The sequence below is a fragment of the Uloborus diversus genome, chromosome 3, assembly GCF_026930045.1.
Source record: "Uloborus diversus isolate 005 chromosome 3, Udiv.v.3.1, whole genome shotgun sequence".
NCBI classification, from domain to species: domain Eukaryota; kingdom Metazoa; phylum Arthropoda; class Arachnida; order Araneae; family Uloboridae; genus Uloborus; species Uloborus diversus.
Window position 1 is genome coordinate 55,025,067 of NC_072733.1, and position 24,049 is coordinate 55,049,115.

At 35.1% G+C, this 24,049-nt stretch overlaps 1 protein-coding gene across 1 annotated transcript; it reads left to right on the forward strand.

Annotated features, from left to right (window-relative positions):
• Window positions 1–56: 56 nt before the first annotated feature.
• Window positions 57–24,049, forward strand: LOC129218751 (uncharacterized protein K02A2.6-like). The gene is made up of 4 exons (XM_054853075.1): window positions 57–2,968; window positions 11,131–11,213; window positions 12,655–12,735; window positions 23,934–24,049. The coding sequence occupies exons 1-4, from the start codon at window positions 57–59 to the stop codon at window positions 24,047–24,049; spliced, it is 3,192 nt and encodes a 1,063-aa protein (XP_054709050.1).

Consider the following 24,049-nt stretch of genomic DNA (forward strand, 5'->3'; position numbering starts at 1 on the left):
GTTCGAAATGTAAAAAGAAGAACCATTTTACAAAAAAATGTGTATCATCATTCAAAATGAAGAAAGAAAGTATTCATCATTTAGATTCAGATCACGAGAGTGAAGAATGGGTGAATAAAGTTGAAGACAAAGGTAAAGACATAAAATGTCTGATGTTAATTAATGGAAAAGAAGTAACTTTTCAGGTAGACACTGGAGCTACAGTAAATATTTTGCCCAAACATTATGCTACTGGCATAGATCCATGTCATAAAGTTCTAAAGATGTGGAACGGTAGTACTTTAGAACCAGTTGGAGTTCATCGTGAACATGTAATCAATCCGAAGAATAACAAAAGGTATAATATTGAGTTTACTATTGTTGACAAGGAACATATACAACCACTTCTAGGGTTGAAGGCTATTCAAGCTATGAAATTGATTACGATCCAAGAGAAAGAATTCCAGTCTGTAAACATAGTAAACATAACTGATTATAATAATATATTTTCTGAAGGAATTGGAGAATTGCCTGGTATTGTTCATCTACAGACTGACCCTAATATCTCACCTTCTACTATGCCTGTACACAGAGTGCCTATTGCTTTGCGAGATAAACTTAAAAAGGAACTGGACCAACTTGAAGAAAAAGGAATTATCCGGAAAATAACTGAACCAACTTCTTGGACTAGTAACATTGTCTGTGTAGAAAAACCAAACGGTAAGTTGAGAATTTGTTTAAATCCGCTTGAATTGAATAAAGCACTTAAAAGACCAAGATATATTATGCCTAGTCTAGAAGAAGTGTTACATGAATTAAATGGTGCTACAGTTTTTAGCAAATTTGATTTGCAGAATGGCTACTGGCACATTTCTCTTGATGAAGCATCAAGTATACTAACAACATTCCAAACTATTTTTGGACGATATTGTTTTCTGCGCTTGCCTTTTGGCTTGAATGTAGCTTCGGAAATTTTCCAAATTAAGATGAAACAGTCATTTGAAGGTCTTCCTGGACTCATCAATATTGCTGATGATGTAGTAATTTTTGGAAAAGACAGAAAAGAACATGATGAAAATGTACAACTTTTTCTACAGAGATGCAAACATCTGAATGTGAAGCTCAATAAGGAAAAAATGGAACTGCAATGTGATGAAATTATTTTTATGGGTCACAAAATCTCCAAAGAAGGCGTGAAACCTGATGTAAAGAAAATTCAAGCAATTATTGATCTTAAAAAGCCTAATAATAAAGAAGAATTGAAACGATTCTTGGGAATGTGTAATTATCAGATGAAGTTTCTAAAAGATTATGCTACTATTAGTGAACCATTGTATACTCTTTTAAAGAATGATATTCCATGGAATTGGACAGAGAAACAAGATGCAGCCCTAATGAAGCTGAAGAGTCTACTCACAGAAGCACCAACTTTGAAAATTTTTGATTTTACAAAACCTGTTCAAGTAGAATGTGATGCAAGCCAATTTGGGCTTGGTGCAGTATTAATGCAAGACTCGGGTACAATTGCCTATGCAAGTAGAACACTAAATGCTGCGGAGCGTAACTATGCTCAAATTGAAAAAGAAATGTTAGCTGTTATATGGAGTTTAGAAAAATTTCACCATTATGTATATGGAAGAAAAATAACTGTATACAATGACCACAAACCTTTAGAAGCTATTAGAAAGAAACCCTTACACAAGGCACCGAAGCGCTTGCAGAGTATGTTACTTAGAGCTCAACGTTACAATTTTGATTTAGTCTACAAGCCCGGAACACAAAGCCTTGTGTCAGATACTTTGTCTAGGGCGCCACTGAATACAACAGAACAGGACAATAAGAAAATTGATATAGTTTGCAGTGTTCACACTCTGCCAATTAAAGGAACCTGTTTAGAGAAAATACAAGATGAATCAAATAAAGATGAAGAAATTCTCGCTTTAAAAGAAATGATTACAAAAGGATGGCCAGAGGACAAAATTGATGTTCCTCCAAATATACGAAATTATTTTGACTATAGAGATGAAATTGGAATTCAAGAAGGTGTTGTAGTAAGAGGAGAAAGAATAGTAATTCCAAAAGCGATGAGAAGAGAAATGAAAGACAAAATTCATCTAGGACACCAAGGTATTAATTCATGCTTAAGTAGAGCAAGAGAGCTTATTTTTTGGCCTGGTATGTCATCTGAAATTAGACAATTCATAAGTGGATGCCATACATGCTTATCATATAGTGATCGTAGACCTCAAGAAGCAATAAAGTGGCATGAAGTAGCAGAAAGACCTTTTCAGAAAGTTGGAATTGATTTATTTGTTTTACGAGATAGAAATTACTTAGTTACTGTGGACTATTTTAGTCAATTTATAGAAGTGGATTATCTACCAGACACGACATCAACAACTGTTATAGGAAAAGTCAAACATCATTTTGCAAGATATGGTATACCAGAAATAGTTGTAACTGGAAATGATTCACAGCTGAAATCTTCTGAATTTGACAAATTTTGTGAAGCTTGGGATATTAAACACAAGCAGACCAGTCCATACAATAGTAAATCAAATGGTCAAGTTGAATCTGCCGTAAAAATTGTGAAGAGGATTATGAAAAGGAGTCTCTTTGCAAAAGAAGATCCCTACTTAGGTCTATTGAATTATAGGAATACTCCAATTGAAAACATTTCAAAAAGCCCAGCACAGTTACTTCTTGGAAAAAGGACAAGGACTCTAGTACCCACTACAAATAATTTATTTAAGCCATCTTTCAATTCCTATCCTGAAATTACTCATCGTAAAGAAGATCTAAGACAGAGGAAGTCTGAAGCTGATTACAAGAAATCTGTTCTGCCTGAATTTCAGTATGGAGATATAGTGTACATGCAGCCTCAAAAGAAAAATGATACCTGGAAGAAAGCTGTGGTTACAAAGACTTTAACACCTAGAAGATTAGAGGTCACCACGGATAATGGACAAAAATATGTCAGAAATAGAAGGTTTATTCGAGGAATACCCAAAACAACACACACGAAAAAAAAAATTCGAGACACCAATACCAAATACGCCAACCAAGCAGATACCAGAAAGTGTACCAACAGAAAATATAAATACAAAAAATAAAACTTGTATACCATCTTTACTACAAAAAATGGGTACTGATTCAAAAAGAGACAATACAGAATATAAAACAAAATCAGGACGCGTTGTGAAATTGCCATCAAGATACAAAGACTAGAACTGCTACTTTTCTTTAATTTTTTTTCTCTCTCTCAGAATTTAATTTACCTTATTCTGCTTAGTGATTTTTTAAGTTTATTTCTTTAATTTTGAAGAGAGAACTTTTGTGACGTTTTAAAAAATTTTTTGATTCTAGTATAATATTGTGTTGTGATTTTATTTTGAGGGGGAAAATAACTGTTTGAAAGTTCTGTAAAAAGGGAAGGATGTTACGTGTTATTAGTTATGCCTGAGTGGCAACATTCCTGTATTCCAGAGATGTAAATAAATTCACAGATTTAGTTGGTTTTGTACTATAGGAGTTTAAGTATCTCTTTACTAAATATTTTAAGACTATATAACATGAAACACTCAGCCCTTTCGTGCTGCACAAATTATTTTTAGGGATTTTCTGCAGGGCCGACGAGAGACCATTTTCCGAGTAAGCTGATGGCTGACATAAGGACCCGGCCCTATTAGGGCCAGCCTCAGAATGAGTAGTAAATGTTTCGCAAATTTTGGGGCGAAAGGGGGCCCGGTGACCAAAATGACTAAGGGCCCGCCTTAGGCTCTCGGCGGCAGTGATTTTCTGTGGTTGCTTTCCAATTCTCAAAGAGAGATCGAAAACCGTTATTAGCCTGCATTTTACAAAGTGACCTTACTCGATTTGAAGAGAATTTCCGAGAATTTGAAATAGAGCAATGCTTTTCCTTCGCATTCGGTCTAGGAAGATTGGGTGCCGAGCATTGGGGCGCCGAGCACATTGTGCCCAATGTTCCAGGCGCCCAAAGTGCCCGGCGACCAAAATGCTCGACGCCCAATGTTCCCATTTCGGAAGTTAAAGGTGTGGCTTTGCTCTCCCTGGTTTTCGGGTTGGCGAGGGGATTTTACTTTAATAAATTTTTGTTTGAAACTTTTCAATACATCTAAAATAATGTTTTAAGAAAATAAAAAAGAAATTAATTCATGTTAAGCAACGTACAAATTGCAATCACATAAGAACGTACACCACATTCAGTGGCGGACTGGCCCTGCGCGCCATTGACCCGCCGCCCGGTGCATGGGCTGGTCCGCCCCTATTCGGCCTGATCACCCTCCCTCCTCTACGCCCTCAAACCTGTGCCTCTTCGTTTATTACTTTCTTGTCGAGTCCCGACTTACGCGAGGGATGCGTTCCAAGACCCTTTGCGTAAGTTGAAATTTCGCGTTGTGGAAAATGGTATGTATAAAAACTTTTACAAACATACCCATACGATTAAAGACACTTGTAAACACCGACTCAAACAGTTAAAAACCATTTCATAACCATTACTGTTCTTCTATTACTGTATAACTATTACTGTTTCTTAACCATTACTGTTTCTTAAATAAGAAATTGAAATTTTATTTATTGTATTTTAAAAATAGTTTTATTTAACATAAAAAAATACAACCGTGCACAACCCTTTAAACTTGTGTCTCTTCGTTTTTTACTTTCTTCTATATCTAATATATAGAAGAAAGTATTGGATAAGTGCAAATTTTCGAATTTCGAATTTTGACGGATTCGAACGTTTTGAGGTGTGCGTCCATTTCGACCATTTTTGGAAAATGTCTGTGTGTGTGTGTGTCACGTATGATGTGTGTGAACAGTTTTTGTGGCCGCTCTACAGCAACCGCATGAAATCGAACGAAATTTGGTACACTTATGTGCCCCTATGTGAACTTGTGCCTACTGTTTTTTGGCGTGAATTCTTCCAAAGGGGGGTGGAGCAATGGGACATTTTTTGAGTTTTGCGTGCCTGCTATTCCTCAAGAAGTAACTGGCGGAATCAAACAAAACTTGGTCCATATGTTGCCCTTAACAGGTACAGGTGCTGATTCAATTTTTGTGTCAATAGCTCAAACGGGGGTTGAGCTATAGAATTTCTTTTTTTTTTTTGTCGTCTATTGTGACTGCTGTATCTCAAGAAATAATTAACGGAATCAAACAGAAATTTATCGACAAGTAGACCTTAGAGGGTATAAGAGCTGATTCTATTTTGGTGTCAATAGCTGAAAAGGGATGGCGCAATCAAACGTTTTTTTTTTTTTTTTTTTTTCATTGTGAGTGCCATATCTCAAGAAGTAATGCTACGTTCGGGATGAAATTTGGAATAAATGTGAATCCATATGTAAACAGGCATTGGTTCAACTTTGACGCCCTCCGCCCCATGGGGGGGGGGGGGTTTGTGAATGAAAATAGCTTTATAAATGCAACAAATAAGAAAGATAAATCGTAATAGACTGTCGTATGCGTATTTCGCATGATTTTACCTGTTGGAAAATAAAATGACCAGATAATCGCGATGATTTAAACCTTTTAACTGGTGCCACCTTGTGTTTGTTAACAAATAAATGTTTATAATTATTTTAAGCAAGGCTTTTAAAATAATTTTCTATTTTCATTCTTTGCTTTGCTTTTCAGATAAATCGGGAATGGGGATGGTCGTCAAGTTTTGGCGTATGTAATTTTGTTTTTGTTGGGAATATTGCTTCCCCGTCAAGCATAGGGATGGATCAGAATCATAACTATAAAACTACAAAATGCATCACAAAAATTACTAAACTCATGTGCATGGCTATGAGCGCCAGCAACGGGTGCATTCTCACTCCCGTTAACTTTTAACAATAAAATAAAATTAATTAAACAAGGTCTACAAATACTTAGGAAAAACTACAAAATACATCAAGGGAAATATGGTTCACTTTCATGTCCATGAGCATCGGTATAGTGCCTAGAAAGAATAGTGTGCCGATCGGCGCTTTTTCCCCTTCGATTCTTGAAGACAAAATGTATGAAAACCGCTAGAGGGCAGTGCGGTCGAGGTGTACGTTCAATTTCGCGGTGTTTACATTAGTAGATGCGGGATTTTGTTACAATTTAGTTCCGCGTTTCTCTTTTTTACCTTTATTTCGTGAATATTTCATGAAACAGCGTTTAAGGCTTTTAATGGAGGCATCAAAGTTTAATATTAGAAGAAGTAAAGCTTCATCTTGTTTCGTACCAGGGTGCAAAAGTGGATACAAAGCATGCAAAGAAAAAGTTTCGCTTTTTAAAGCTCCAGCAGATGAAGAAAAACTAAAGAAATGGAACTCGTTAATTCCCAGGTTAGATAAAGTTTTTGATAAATATTGCTCAATTTGTGCTCTGCATTTCGAAAAATATTTTATTGAAACACATTATAAGCATATTATAAATGGTGAGGAAGTTTTAATTCCTCGAGGAAGACCTTTTTTGAAAGATGAGGCAATTCCGACAATTTTCCCAAATCTGCCAACATACTTTACTAAAAAAATACCAAAACAAAAGTCCATCAGGAATTATGCAGTTAAGAAAAATGTTCCCTGTTTGAAAAAAATAAAACTTGATCTTTCCACAGATGAAACTGAAATAACCACGTATAAATCAATTATAGATGAAATTGTTCATATTAATTTGCCTAACGAATATTGGGTTTGTATGAAATTTAAAAAATCTCCAAATATTGTAGTTTTTGTATATAATGAAAATTATGTGGAAAATAATATTGACGATAAAAAGATCATTATTGAAGTAGAAGAAAATTTACAAATCAATACTACTATTTTAGTCAAAGGTGTAAAAGTAGATTATCCTGTTCTTAAATCAGTGTCGGATGTCAGAAAACTTTTTATTGACGTTGATGCTAGAATCATGTGCAATGGGATGGGTACATCACAGGAATTCAAATTTGTGTTGCCTGTAATGAAACGAACTGAATATTTTGCTGATGGTTCATCTGTAAGACACTGTAAATGTCAAGGTTTTGTATTGAGTGAAAAATTAAGTTGTAATTTTTGTAAAGAGAAACGTAAATATTTGTTGACACAGAGAGCTCTGAAAAACAAAAGAAATATAGCAAATTTACAAAGAAGTATGGTTGCGGAAAAATTAAAAACATGCATCAAGTAACTTACCGTCTGAAGAAAAAATCAATGGATTTATCAAACAAATTAAAAGTTAAGGAAATTAAGAATAAGGCAAAACTTTCGAAACCTTTACAGTTAACTTCGGAAACTGTTTTTAAAATTTAAAAATAAAAAAAAACAAAATCGAATTTTCGATAAATCGCTTCGAGGTGCACACCCCCATGCTACAAACTAACTTTGTACTAAATTTCATGAAAATCGGCCGAACGGTATAGGCGCTGTGCGCATCACAGGGATCCAGACAGAATTCCGGACAGAAATCCAGACAAAAATCCAGACAGAAATCCAGACAGAGAGACTCATTTTTATTATTAGTAGAGAAATAAGAGACGCGCTGTTATTGAATACTTAAGGGCCATTCATTAATTGCGTAAGGATGATTTTGGCAATTTTTGACCCCCCCTCCCCCATGTAAGGGTACGTAAGAATTTTCACCCCCCTCCCCCCATTTTTATGTAAGATTCCATTTTGTTTTTCAAAATGATAAAATAACAAATCTTGAATCGTTACATCACTGGAATCGTTATTAAATTCACATTATTAAATTAAACCTTTTGCGTAAAGAAATAGTTAGTGAAAAGAATCTAAACTGAATGTTTTTTCGACTTTTTTTTTTTTTTTTTTGATGTAATATTAATTACAGATAAAACATGCCGTACGCAATGCGACTCCTTTATTATATTTTACACTATAAATTCCTTGTAAAACAAATAAAAAAACATCTTATCCTAACACGTTTCTTACCTTCCAGACGCAAATGGAACATAATCTCTGCCAAATCACTTGACTGCGCAATTTCTAATGTGAAATATCGACATGGAAAATATTATGTAAGAATGAGTTTGACCCTCCCCCAAGTAAGGGTACGTAGAGGCTTTTCCAACCCCCCTCCCCCTCGGGACCCTTACGTATTTAATGAATGGGCCCTTATAGTCTACTATTTTCATTGAAGTAAGGTAGTTTTATAATAAGGTAATAAGGTAATTTTATATGCTTCAAAAAATAAACGAACACCCATGTAACAATTAGCATTTATTACAGAATTTGTCTTATGCGCAAAAATAAGTTTAATCCGAAAAACGGGGCTTTTAAACTGCGAAATCAGCATGCAATCGCTGATTTAAAACGAGTCTGATTGAGGAGCATAACGTACTACTCGAGTGTAGCGCCACCTGGATTTTCCTCAGATCTGACCTCACTTTTTCCCCGCCGATCGGCACACTACTCCTTCTAGGCACTATAGCATCGGTAGTGGGCTGCTTCAAGAGAGTGCACTTGCAACACTTGGCTTTTAAAAAGTAAAAGTAGTTGATTTTAAAAAGTAATATCACTTTTAGACTTTTTTAATATTAAATTCCTTTTATTTATTTTTTACTTATTGCAAACCTTTCCTTAACTTAACTTTCTTTGCTGAATAGCTTCAACAAAGATAAAAATACAACTGACTATTCACTTTAAAGAAGCCCAGTGGCTCTAACGCTTAGCGCTTTCACGCCACAGGTCCAGGTTCGATTCCGGGTTGGGCTTGGTCAACTCAGCCATTCATCCTTCAGTTGGTTGGTAAAATGAGCACCAAGCGTGCTTGGGAACTAAACACTGGGGGTCCCACCTTATAGGCTGACCACCTAACTGAAACATTTGCTCTTGCAGTGGCGGATTTACTAGGGGGCGGTGGGGGCGACCGCCCCCTCCGTGACCGTCATTTTCTGAAACCAATGATATTAAATTGAAAGAATTACTAGCAATCGCTACTAATTTTAATCAAGTACATTCCGCAAATTTGCTTTAAATTAATTTTAGAAAGTTAGTGTAGTCGAGGATGGACAGATTTACCCACTTTAACCTTAGTTCGCCTTTTCCCCTTTTTTCGAATTTTGATAATTTTTATATTTCTATTTGTGTTTTTCAACCTTTTCCTTCCAGGACTACACTATACTGGTATGATAAGACATTGCTATGGTTTAGAACAGTTGTTTCCAACCCTGGTGGGATCACCCCCAAAGGGGCGATTTGACACTACAAGGGGGTGAAAATTCGTTAGAGGCGATTGATATTTAAAAGATAGGGTAAGAGGGAGGGCATTTGACTCCTTGGCCCCCTACATGACGGGTCGGGGGGATGGCTTTCACGGTTTTCAACCGCCACCCCCTTGAATAGACTAAATCTGCCCCTGTGTTCTTGCATCCGGGCCGTGGTAGCCCGATCGGTAGAGTGTCGGATTCGGGGCCGGAGGGTCCTGGGTTCGAACCTCGATGGTCGAAGACCCACCGTCGTCATTAAAGGGGACTGGGCGACGTTAAATATGATCGTGGTCTCAATGTCCTCCAAGTGAAACGATACCTCTGGGGGTACTAGTACTAGGTAGCTATTAGCTCCTGGACTAGTTCTAAATTCTCATTAACTGTTCGATCCAGTGATGGTGCTGCCATCTATCAGTATATAAAATAATGGAGGCAAGGCACTTAGTATGCAGTCCTCGACATAAAATACAGTTGTAGTCAGTTGTGACTCTGAATAGGAATAGGTGTTCTTGCATCCCACAGCCCTTAGTCAGAAAGTCAGGAAAACTGAGATGGCACATTTAGTCCTGGGCCCTCATGGGCTGTTGTTCACTGGGTTTGGTTTATTCGCTTTAAAGTAAATAAATTAATCTATACAAATAAAACAAAGAATGTGTGTATATGTGTATGTATGTTCTAATTCAAGCATATATATTACAAATTAAAAAAAAAACTTTGCGTTGTGTTTCCACTATTTAAAAACAGGTTCAGCAAGGTGAGGGAATCCATCAAACATTTATTTTCCAGCATACATTGATTTCAATAAAAAAGGGGACAAAGAGGTCTCAACCCTACACAAATTTTACAAGGGGGTACATAAATTATGATTCACAACTATGGCAGTTCAGTCATTTAGGCAGTTCATGTTGTTCTTAAGGTTATGATTTGCAAATGACATACCTTATGAGGAGGGTTCTGCTTGGGTAAGGAGGCAACTTGGCAGGTTTTCCTGTGTGACTTTCCACACAATGGCCACCCTAGCTCCACATTCCACACTGTAATCAGACTGCATCAGGATAATTCTATTTCAAGGGGGCCTTTCTGGTTCTTATTCAACCTTCTTATTCCTTGTATATGCTAGCCTCTTCCATATTTTTCTTGGTAGGACACTTCCATTACCAACCTTGGAATTTTTATCTCACTCCCCACATGGTCTCATGGCCTTTCTTCTCTTTTCAGCCTCTATCCACTTTCTATTCTATTCTATTCTATTCAAGAGTCACAACTGACTACAACTGTATTTATGTCGAGGGCTGCATACTAAGTGCCTTGCCTCCATTATTTTTTATATACCGATAGATGGCAGCACCATCACCGGATCCAACAGTTAATGAGAATTTTGAACTAATCCAGGAGCTAATAGCTACCTGAAATTAGCACCCCCAGAGGTATCGTTTCACTTGGAGGACATTGAGACCACGAGCATATTTAACGTCGCCCAGTCCCCTTTAATGACGACGGTGGGTCTTCGACCATCGAGGTTCGAACCCGAGGCCCTCCGGCTCCGAATCCGACACTCTACCGATCGGCTCTATCCACTTTGTGCTTTTTTTTTTTCTGTTGCCAAACCACCAAAGAAAAAACCCCTTCCCAAAAGTGGCCCCCATCGAAGTGACTCCGCTGCCGGCTGCCCGGACTCGAAAAATATAAACATTTCTTATGCTGCCGGCCGGTGATGTCATCTTATTCCTATACCCCCTATTTGCCGCGCAAGAATGGGATCGTCCAGCGTCCAATGTGCAACGTGGGTAATGGTCAGGTATGTTCTTTTATTTTAACGCATTAATTGCTTATCTTTAATTATGCCTTTTTTGATTTCAGAATAAAAAACTTCAACACTTTCTTTGCTGACTTGATTTGGGTGAGAAATCAATTTCTGAAATTTGTATTGTTAAAATATTCTTTATTTCCAGGTTACCCTCATCCCGATGTAACGAATACTGTGAAGTAAGAATTGCAATTCAAAAGAAAGAATCAAAATTTAAAGTGATACGAAGTAAGTCATTTTAATTCCTCTCATTAGCATCTCAAACGAAATTAATATGTGTAGAAAAATTGTAAGATTTAGTAGTATCTGCATTTTAATGGCAGCCAATCTATATGAATTGTCTCGATATTATTGTTTTAATTATGTGTTTTAATAAGGAGAAATTTAAAATCCTGTAACCTAGGCGTGTGTGTTACTTTATAGACATTGTAGCTAATTAAACAAATTTTTTTAATTGGAATATTTGGGGGGGGGAATAATTTTGGAATGTGAATTATGTAGTATGAACAATTGTGTGTACGTTATTAATTATTTTATCCTTGTTTTAATCATAATCCTTTACTTGTGCTACCTTAATTTACTAAAATGTCGTTGGTTATAAAAAGCAAGTCTTCCTGAACATATGTGTATATATTTTATTGAAAAATACCTTTGTTCTGTTAATAATATTTTCTATTCAATTTGTTTCTCTTGCTGTGTTTTATAAATTATTCAACCTTCTTTAATGAAAAATTTGCTGCATTCTGTGAATAGTGATGTCATTTTGTAACTAATCTTGTACCTTGGATGTGCTCTTTTATGTACATTTGGCTAGTGCTGTTTGTTATGAAAATCAAGTCTCAGAAAATTGCTTTAGCAAAAGAATAATGTAATACAGAGGGTAAAGCAACTGGAAAAGTGAAATAAATAAAACAACCGGAAGTGAATAGGATAAATTTTAGAAAGGGGGGGGGATTTGTTTTCTGATAGTAACAGGTAGACAGACGTTACTTTTACAGACGTCCTAAAAAAACTTTTCAGTGGTTAGTCACATGTAAATGTTTATGGAAATGAAGTTGCTAACGGACTGGCACATGAGGGGAGCCGAGGGGTTTCTCCTTGTAAAGGGTGCCTTTCTTCCTCAGAAATTGCAACCAGAGTCAAGCAAAATATCAGCTCCGCTTAGAGACTGGCTCCTGCACATGGGTAAAAAGCAACCCACCCTGTTTTTGCTTTACTTATGGCAATCAGCTGGGAAGATCAAATCATACTAGCCTTACTACGAAGCGCACACAGTCAAGCACAGCAACATATGGCAGGTCTCAAAGGGCCCTAAAATATGTACTGTGAACCCTTGATTATATAATGCAATGCATTGCTTCAAAATTATGTTTCTATGCTAGTTTATGTTGCTTTTATTTATAGGTGAAGTATGTTTTTTGTTCATGAATCCAAATTTTTACTGAATAATTATATTATTTACTGAATTGCAAAACACCTTTGTTTTGTCCAACGTGCAATGTGGGTAGCGGCAAGGTACCTTCTTTTGTTTTAATGCATTAATTACTTATCTTTTATTATGCCTTTTATGATATCAGAAAAAAAAACTTCATTGCTCTCTTTGCTGACTTGATTTAGGTGAGGAATCAATTTCTGGAATTTGTTTTGTTAAAATATTCTTTATTTCCAGGTACCGTTCCTGCCCGAACGACAGAAGTAAGAAATTGCTATTGGCAATTCAAGAAAGAATCAAAATGTAAAGTAATTCGAAGTAAGTTATTTTAATTACTTGCATTAACATCTCAAACAAATTTAATATGTATAGAAAAAGTGAACTATTTAGTATCTGCATTTAAAAAGAAGCCAATTTATATGAATTTTCTCAATTATTGTTTAATTATGTGTTTCAATGAAGAGAAATTTAAGATCCTGTAGCCTCTGTGTGTGCTACTTTATAGACATTACAGCTTAATGATAAATTTTCTTAATTGGAATATTTCTGTGGGAAATAATTTTGAAATGTGAATTATGTAGTATGAACATTGAACAATTATGTGTAGTACATTAGTAATTAGTTTATCTTAGTTTTAATGCATAATCCTGTACTTATGCTATATTAATTTACTAAAATGTCATTGATTATAAAAAGCAAGTCTTTGCTGAAATTACGTGTATTTATTGTATTGAAATGTACTGTTGCTCTGTTAATGCTCTTTTCTATTCAATTTCTTAAGCGAAAGAATAATGAAAACTGAAATCAAAGTTCTGCAACATAAATGCAACTGGTATAGTGAAATAAATGAAACAAGGTTTGTTTTCTGATAGTGAGAGATACAAAAAACCTGATTGAACAAATTAAGAAACCATGTGTGTTTTTTTTTCTTAATTATAAATTTTGACTTAATAGTGAATGCTTTTTTTCCTCTCCATGTTCCTGAAATACGTTTTTTGTGTCCTCTCCAAACTGAATGAAACACAGCAGGGGGATTTGGTTTCATTTTAGTTGCCATTTCCTCTGCTTGTTTTTTTCAGTGTTTTCTCGTCCATGGATCGAGGTATTTTCTCTTGTTACCATCCCTTCGTATATCGCTGCAATACCTCTGGGGGTGCTCGGCTCCTGGTCTGGATCAAAAAACAGCATTCTTCGGTGCCCTAAACTGTGGCACTTGGACCTTGGATTGTCATGTAATGTATTGCTTCAAAATTATATGCTCTGTGTTTCTAGTTTATATTTCTGTGTTGCTTTTATTTATTTTTGGAAAATGTTGTATGTTAAGATAATCAGGTTTCACTGAATGATATTTATATTGTTTATTGAATTCCCTAAAACCTTTGTTATGCTGCTATTCTTTTCGTTCTAATTTCTATTGGTATATTTTATAAACTGCAGGTCTTTCAAGTATAGAGACAAGTAGCTCCAAGAGTTGATTTTCACTCTAGTAAGAGGATCAGATTGAAAATTTGCAGAAACAGTAGTTAGGTACATATTGCTGAAAACTGCCTTAGCAGAAGAATCAACTGAAATCAAAGTTCTGCAACACAAGTACAGTGAAACCCCTCCTAACGGTCACCCCTCTTATGCGGACAATTTTTAATTCCCCAGTTCCAATGCAAATAACATTATTAAACCCCTGTTCTGCGGACACCTCTCTACTGTGGACAAAAAAAATTGTCCCGATAGTGTCCGTATTAGAGGGATTTTACTGTACAACTGGTATCATCAAATAAAACAATTTCAAGAGAAGAGAATGGATTGTTTTTATTTTAAAGGGTTTGTGTTATCTCATAGTGAGAGATACAAAAAACCTGATTGAACAAATTACGAAACCAAGTGTGTGTTTTTTCTTGATTATAAATTTTGATTTATATTGAATGCTTTTTTTCCTCTCCAGGTTCCTGAAGTATGTTTTTTGTGTCCTCTCCAAACTGAATGAAACACAGCAGGGGGATTTGGTTTCATTTTAGTTGCCATTTCCTCTGCTTGTTTTTTTCAGTGTTTTCTCGTCCATGGATCGAGGTATTTTCTCTTGTTACCATCCCTTCGTATATCGCTGCAATACCTCTGGGGGTGCTCGGCTCCTGGTCTGGATCAAAAAACAGCATTCTTCGGTGCCCTAAACTGTGGCACTTGGACCTTGGATTGTCATGTAATGTATTGCTTCAAAATTATATGCTCTGTGTTTCTAGTTTATATTTCTGTGTTGCTTTTATTTATTTTTGGAAAATGTTGTATGTTAAGATAATCAGGTTTCACTGAATGATATTTATATTGTTTATTGAATTCCCTAAAACCTTTGTTATGCTGCTATTCTTTTCGTTCTAATTTCTATTGGTATATTTTATAAACTGCAGGTCTTTCAAGTATAGAGACAAGTAGCTCCAAGAGTTGATTTTCACTCTAGTAAGAGGATCAGATTGAAAATTTGCAGAAACAGTAGTTAGGTACATATTGCTGAAAACTGCCTTAGCAGAAGAATCAACTGAAATCAAAGTTCTGCAACACAAGTACAGTGAAACCCCTCCTAACGGTCACCCCTCTTATGCGGACAATTTTTAATTCCCCAGTTCCAATGCAAATAACATTATTAAACCCCTGTTCTGCGGACACCTCTCTACTGTGGACAAAAAAAAATTGTCCCGATAGTGTCCGTATTAGAGGGATTTTACTGTACAACTGGTATCATCAAATAAAACAATTTCAAGAGAAGAGAATGGATTGTTTTTATTTTAAAGGGTTTGTGTTATCTCATAGTGAGTGATACAAAAAACCTGATTGAACAAATTACGAAACCAAGTGTGTGTTTTTTCTTGATTATAAATTTTGATTTATATTGAATGCTTTTTTTCCTCTCCAGGTTCCTGAAGTATGTTTTTTGTGTCCTCTCCAAACTGAATGAAACACAGCAGGGGGATTTGGTTTCATTTTAGTTGCCATTTCCTCTGCTTGTTTTTTTCAGTGTTTTCTCGTCCATGGATCGAGGTATTTTCTCTTGTTACCATCCCTTCGTATATCGCTGCAATACCTCTGGGGGTGCTCGGCTCCTGGTCTGGATCAAAAAACAGCATTCTTCGGTGCCCTAAACTGTGGCACTTGGACCTTGGATTGTCATGTAATGTATTGCTTCAAAATTATATGCTCTGTGTTTCTAGTTTATATTTCTGTGTTGCTTTTATTTATTTTTGGAAAATGTTGTATGTTAAGATAATCAGGTTTCACTGAATGATATTTATATTGTTTATTGAATTCCCTAAAACCTTTGTTATGCTGCTATTCTTTTCGTTCTAATTTCTATTGGTATATTTTATAAACTGCAGGTCTTTCAAGTATAGAGACAAGTAGCTCCAAGAGTTGATTTTCACTCTAGTAAGAGGATCAGATTGAAAATTTGCAGAAACAGTAGTTAGGTACATATTGCTGAAAACTGCCTTAGCAGAAGAATCAACTGAAATCAAAGTTCTGCAACACAAGTACAGTGAAACCCCTCCTAACGGTCACCCCTCTTATGCGGACAATTTTTAATTCCCCAGTTCCAATGCAAATAACATTATTAAACCCCTGTTCTGCGGACACCTCTCTACTGTGGACAAAAAAAAATTGTCCCGATAGTGTCCGTATTAGAGGGATTTTACTGTACAACTGGTATCATCAAATAAAACAATTTCAAGAGAAGAGAATGGATTGTTTTTATTTTAAAGGGTTTGTGTTATCTCATAGTGAGTGATACAAAAAACCTGATTGAACAAATTACGAAACCAAGTGTGTGTTTTTTCTTGATTATAAATTTTGATTTATATTGAATGCTTTTTTTCCTCTCCAGGTTCCTGAAGTATGTTTTTTGTGTCCTCTCCAAACTGAATGAAACACAGCAGGGGGATTTGGTTTCATTTTAGTTGCCATTTCCTCTGCTTGTTTTTTTCAGTGTTTTCTCGTCCATGGATCGAGGTATTTTCTCTTGTTACCATCCCTTCGTATATCGCTGCAATACCTCTGGGGGTGCTCGGCTCCTGGTCTGGATCAAAAAACAGCATTCTTCGGTGCCCTAAACTGTGGCACTTGGACCTTGGATTGTCATGTAATGTATTGCTTCAAAATTATATGCTCTGTGTTTCTAGTTTATATTTCTGTGTTGCTTTTATTTATTTTTGGAAAATGTTGTATGTTAAGATAATCAGGTTTCACTGAATGATATTTATATTGTTTATTGAATTCCCTAAAACCTTTGTTATGCTGCTATTCTTTTCGTTCTAATTTCTATTGGTATATTTTATAAACTGCAGGTCTTTCAAGTATAGAGACAAGTAGCTCCAAGAGTTGATTTTCACTCTAGTAAGAGGATCAGATTGAAAATTTGCAGAAACAGTAGTTAGGTACATATTGCTGAAAACTGCCTTAGCAGAAGAATCAACTGAAATCAAAGTTCTGCAACACAAGTACAGTGAAACCCCTCCTAACGGTCACCCCTCTTATGCGGACAATTTTTAATTCCCCAGTTCCAATGCAAATAACATTATTAAACCCCTGTTCTGCGGACACCTCTCTACTGTGGACAAAAAAAAATTGTCCCGATAGTGTCCGTATTAGAGGGATTTTACTGTACAACTGGTATCATCAAATAAAACAATTTCAAGAGAAGAGAATGGATTGTTTTTATTTTAAAGGGTTTGTGTTATCTCATAGTGAGTGATACAAAAAACCTGATTGAACAAATTACGAAACCAAGTGTGTGTTTTTTCTTGATTATAAATTTTGATTTATATTGAATGCTTTTTTTCCTCTCCAGGTTCCTGAAGTATGTTTTTTGTGTCCTCTCCAAACTGAATGAAACACAGCAGGGGGATTTGGTTTCATTTTAGTTGCCATTTCCTCTGCTTGTTTTTTTCAGTGTTTTCTCGTCCATGGATCGAGGTATTTTCTCTTGTTACCATCCCTTCGTATATCGCTGCAATACCTCTGGGGGTGCTCGGCTCCTGGTCTGGATCAAAAAACAGCATTCTTCGGTGCCCTAAACTGTGGCACTTGGACCTTGGATTGTCATGTAATGTATTGCTTCAAAATTATATGCTCTGTGTTTCTAGTTTATATTTCTGTGTTGCTTTTATTTATTTTTGGAAAATGTTGTATGTTAAGATAATCAGGTTTCACTGAATGATATTTATATTGTTTATTGAATTCCCTAAAACCTTTGTTATGCTGCTATTCTTTTCGTTCTAATTTCTATTGGTATATTTTATAAACTGCAGGTCTTTCAAGTATAGAGACAAGTAGCTCCAAGAGTTGATTTTCACTCTAGTAAGAGGATCAGATTGAAAATTTGCAGAAACAGTAGTTAGGTACATATTGCTGAAAACTGCCTTAGCAGAAGAATCAACTGAAATCAAAGTTCTGCAACACAAGTACAGTGAAACCCCTCCTAACGGTCACCCCTCTTATGCGGACAATTTTTAATTCCCCAGTTCCAATGCAAATAACATTATTAAACCCCTGTTCTGCGGACACCTCTCTACTGTGGACAAAAAAAAATTGTCCCGATAGTGTCCGTATTAGAGGGATTTTACTGTACAACTGGTATCATCAAATAAAACAATTTCAAGAGAAGAGAATGGATTGTTTTTATTTTAAAGGGTTTGTGTTATCTCATAGTGAGTGATACAAAAAACCTGATTGAACAAATTACGAAACCAAGTGTGTGTTTTTTCTTGATTATAAATTTTGATTTATATTGAATGCTTTTTTTCTCTCTCCTCTCCAGGAAACACAGCAGGGGGATTCATTTTAGTTGCCATGCTTGTTTTTTTCAAGTAGGTATTTTCTCTTGTTACCATTTCGTGCTGTCCTCTCTCGGCTCCTGGTCTGGATCAAAAAACAGCATTCTTCGGTGCCCTAAACTGTGGCACTTGGACCTTGGATTGTCATGTAATGTATTGCTTCAAAATTATATGCTCTGTGTTTCTAGTTTATATTTCTGTGTTGCTTTTATTTATTTTTGATTTGGTTTCATTTTAGTTGCCATTTCCTCTGCTTGTTTTTTTCAGTGTTTTCTCGTCCATGGATCGAGGTATTTTCTCTTGTTACCATCCCTTCGTATATCGCTGCAATACCTCTGGGGGTGCTCGGCTCCTGGTCTGGATCAAAAAACAGCATTCTTCGGTGCCCTAAACTGTGGCACTTGGACCTTGGATTGTCATGTAATGTATTGCTTCAAAATTATATGCTCTGTGTTTCTAGTTTATATTTCTGTGTTGCTTTTATTTATTTTTGGAAAATGTTGTATGTTAAGATAATCAGGTTTCACTGAATGATATTTATATTGTTTATTGAATTCCCTAAAACCTTTGTTATGCTGCTATTCTTTTCGTTCTAATTTCTATTGGTATATTTTATAAACTGCAGGTCTTTCAAGTATAGAGACAAGTAGCTCCAAGAGTTGATTTTCACTCTAGTAAGAGGATCAGATTGAAAATTTGCAGAAACAGTAGTTAGGTACATATTGCTGAAAACTGCCTTAGCAGAAGAATCAACTGAAGTCAAAGTTCTGCAATACAAGTACAACTGGTATCATCAAATAAAACAATTTCAAGAGAAGAGAATGGATTGTTTTTATTTTAAAGGGTTTGTGTTATCTCATAGTGAGAGATACAAAAAACCTGATTGAACAAATTACGAAACCAAGTGTGTGTTTTTTCTTGATTATGACCCGTCATTCCGATGTAACGACTGAAGTAAGAAATTGATATTTGCAATTCAAGAATGAACCAGAATTTAAAGTTATTCGATGTAAGTCATTTTAATTGCTCTTATTAACATCTCAAACGAAATTAATATGTGTAAAAAGTGAAATATTTAGTAGTATCTGCATTTTAAAGGAAGTCAATCCGTATGAATTGTCTCGATAATATTATTGTTTAATTATGTGTTTTAATAAGGAGAAATTTAAAATCCTGTAACCTACATGTGTGTTACTTTATAGACATTGCAGCTTAATTAAACAAATTTTTTAATTGGAATATTTCTGGGAATAATTTTGGAATGTGAATTATGTAGTATGAACAATTGTGTGTACATTAGTAATTATTTTATCCTTGTTTTAATACATAATCTTTACTTGTGCTACCTTAATTTACTAAAATGTCATTGATTATAAAAAGCAATTCTTCCTGAATACATGTGTATTTATTTTATTGGAAAATACATTTGTTCTGTTAATACTCTTTTCTTTTCAATTTGTTTCTCTTGCTGTATTTGGTAAATTCTTCAACTTTCTTTAATGAGAAATTTGCTGTATTCTGTGAATAGTGATGTCATTTTGTAACGGATCTTAAATGTGCTGTTTTTATATACATTTGGCTAGTGCTGTATGTTATGAAAATCTTTCTGATAGTAACAGGTAGACAGACATTACTTTTACAGACGTCCTAATATTACTTTTCGGTGGATACCGTCACATGTAAATGTTTATGGAAATGAAGTTGCTGATGGACTGGCACATGAGGGGAACCGAGTGGTTTCTCCTCGTAAAGGGTGCCTTTCTTCTTCAGAAAGTGCAACCCGAGTCAAACAAAATATCAGCTCCACTTGGGACTCAAGCACAGCAACATGTAGCAGGTCTCAAAGGGCCCTAAACCATATACAGTGGACCCTTGATTATAAAATGTAGTGTATTGCATCAAAATTGTATGATTCTTTGCTAGTTTGTGTTGCAACTACAGATCTTTCGAATCAAGTTTAAATTTTAGAATAGAAAAAAGTGGCTCAAAGAAGTGTTTCTAGGTCTAGGAAGAGTATCAGATTAAAAATTTGCAAAAGCATGAGTTAGGTGCAAATTACTGAAATTTTCTCAAGCAAAAGAATAACTGAAATCAAAGTAATGCAACATAATTCAACTGGTATAATGAAATAAATAAAACAACTGGAAGTGAAGAGAATGATTTTGTTTAAGGGTTTGTTTTCTGACATATATATTAGCAGGTAAAAAAATATTTTATTGAAAAAGCTACGAAAAAGTTCTGTTTGTAAAAATTAAGATCAACTATATGTTATTGATTTGTATTTATCATGTATTTTAACTTAAAAATGAATGCTTTTTTCTACCCTCCAGGTTCCTGAAATTTGTGTCCGCTCAAAACTGAATGACACGTAGTGGAGAGACTTGGTTTCATTTTAGCTACCATTTCCTCTGCTTGTGTTTTTCAGTGCTTCCTCGTCGACGTATATTCTGTTGGTGCCATACATTCTTCTATTCTCTACCCCAGGGGTGCGCGGCTCTCGGTCTGGATCAAGGAACAGTGGTCTTCAGGGCCCTAAACCATGTACAATGGACCCTTGATTACAAAATGTAATGCATTGCTTCAAAATTGTATCCTTCTATGCTAGTTTATGGTGCTGTGTTGCTTTCATTTATAGGTGAAGTAAATTTTTTGTTCAGGAATCCAATGTTTTACTGAATAATAATTATATTATTTACTGAATTGCATAACACCTTTGTTTTGTTGATATTGTTTCCATTCTAATTTTTCTTTGTGTATTTTTCAAACTACAGATCTTTCGAATCAATATTAAATTTTAGAAAGGGTTTGTTTTCTGATATTAGCAGATAAAAAACTATTTTAATGCAAAAACTACAAAAAAAAAATATTCTGGTTGAACAAATTAAGATCAACTATATGTTATTGATTTATATTTATCATATATTTTAACTTAAAAATGAATGCTTTTTTTCTACCCTCCAGGTTCCTGAAATTTGTGTCCGCTCAAAACTGAATGACACGTAGTGGAGAGACTTGGTTTCATTTTAGCTACCATTTCCTCTGCTTGTGTTTTTCAGTGCTTCGTCGTCGACGTATATTCTGTTGGTGCCTTACATTCTTCTATTCTCTATCCCAGGGGTGCGCGGCTCTCGGTCTGGATCAAGGAACAGTGGTCTTCAGGGCCCTAAACCATGTACAATGGACCCTTGATTACAAAATGTAATGCATTGCTTCAAAATTGTATCCTTCTATGCTAGTTTATGGTGCTGTGTTGCTTTCAATTATAGGTGAAGTAAATTTTTTGTTCAGGAATCCAAGGTTTTACTGAATAATAATTATATTATTTACTGAATTGCATAACACCTTTGTTTTGTTGATATTGTTTCCATTCTAATTTCTCTTTGTGTATTTTTCAAACTACAGATCTTTCGAATCAATATTAAATTTTAGAAAACATTTGTTTTCTGATATTAGCAGATAAAAAACTATTTTAATGCAAAAACTACAAAAAAAAAATATTCTGGTTGAACATGGGCGGATTTATGGGGGGCAGAGGGGGGCAATGCCCCCCCCCCCCCCAGTTTTGGGAGAACTTTATGTAGTAACAACACATCTTCCAAAAATAAAAATAAAATCATTTTTTTTTCTTTTTTGAATAGTTCAGAAGAGCATGGGTGGGTTTACAGTGGGAGGGGGGCATAGGAGCAATACCTCCCAGTTTTGAGAGGACTTTATATAGTAACAACACATCTTCCAAAATCTTAAAACAAAAAAATCATTATTTTTTTTCTTTTTTGAATTTTTCAATGAAAATAAAGAGAATAGCGAATGTACTTTTCTGATGGGAGAAAAGAAAAGAAATAAAAAGAAAAAAAAACGAACATTAAATACAAATAGCGCAGCTGTCCTGGGGTGTTGAAAATGTGTCTAAATTCAGTAATTTGGACTGAAAACCATTTGGGCAAGTGTATGAAAATGTAGGCTACACAAGCTGTCCTTAAAGCTGCAACACTTATAATAATTGACGATTATTTTAACAAATTAGAACCTAAAACGAAGGGAGGAAAACTCCCCCCCCCCATTCGCGCTAACAGAACGATCTACTCGTTATGATTTGCGTCCACATTTAAAATATATTTGTGCATAATATTTATGTTCTTAGTAGATTAATTGACTTTTTGAGAGATTCTAAAAAAGAGTTTTTTTTTTGAGAGAGAGAGAGAGAGAGAAATTTAATTCTATCCCAAACTGAATAAATTTCAGTTATCTGAGTATTCTGATTAATTGAATCTTTTTACTTAGAGGGAGAGTACAATTTTACTTACTTTATAAATACTGTTTAAAAAGTAAGGTAAGTCATAATCATCTAAGTCTAAGTGAGTCAGTCCTTGTCATTATTGAAATCTAAATAATTGTGTCATCAAAAGTTTTGGAAAAATTTTATAAAAATCTATAAAAACCCAACAAAGATTGGTAAAATCGTAAAAATCCTTTAATCGTAAAAACTGACGAATTTTTGTAAAAATTACAAAAAAATCAAGCAAAAATCTGTAGGTAAGAGTGAATTACAAACAGGGCTGAATTTGCCTATAAGATAAACAAGCTTTTGCTTAGAGCCAATGCTTTGAAGTGGGTCCCTAATTCCCCCCCCCCCTAAAAAATTGCATGATTCGTTCCTTAAAAAATGGAAGTTGGTTGAAAAAACAAATTTCATTTTCAAGTGTTTGAATATTTGGAAACGTATGGCTACAAACCTTAAATTTTAAAATTTCTAACAAATGGTAGAGGGAGAGGAATGCCAAAATTTGTCAAATTCAGCTCCTTGCCACATCCTGCATTAAAAATAAAAATCATGGTTCTCACATTTGTAACATATTATTCGAAATAAATTTTTGTGACTCACGTTTCATATCTTGCTATATATTCAATCTCAAATGCAGTATTTTGGAAATTCTTTTGTATTGATTGCTTTTATCTTACTTCTATTGCATATTGTTAATCTGTTTAGCCCGAAAAAAAATTATACACTACCGCTATTCCTTTTCTGCACTACTTATCATTAAAAAAAGGTTGTTGTAATGAGAAATCTATAGTTTATTTTTTCTTTCAAATTTAAAATGGCTGTTTCTTAGAAAGTTTGAACAATACTGTACAACTGTATAATCTAGTTATCAATTTCTATGTCTGTCCCATTAACCTTAATAAGGTTTCAAAATGCAGAATTTTATGTCCATTTTACAAAATTTCCTCCAGGGGGAGAAACCCCGGGACCCCTAAAATCGAGATATTCAATTTCCCACTTAAAAGGGAGCCCTGTGTCACTCTCTTAATACTAGCCCCCCCCCCTCTTAAGGTCAAATAAAAAGGGCAGCATTAAACACACATTAATGAAAACAACACACAAAAAAGTAAAGCATGGCCATGCATCACAGACAACAGACAAAAACATGGGGGTGGGGGTTATAAAAATGTCGCTCAAAAAAAAAAAAAAAAAAATCCTGCCCCTCCAGGAACTCAGTCCTAAATCCGCCTATGTGGTTGAACAAATTAAGATCAACTATATGTTATTGATTTATATTTATTATATATTTTAACTGAAAAATGAATGCTTTCTTTTTTACCCTCCAGGTTCCTGAAATTTTGTGACTGCTCAAAACTGAATGACACATAGTGGAGAGATTTGGTTTCATTTTAGCTACTAATTCCTCTGCTTGTATTTTTCAGTGCATCCTCGTCGACACATTTTCTCTTGGTGCCTTACATTCAAAGTATTGTTGCAGTACCCCTGGACGTGTTCCGCTCTTGGTCTGGATCAAAAAACAGCTGTCTTCATGTCCTAA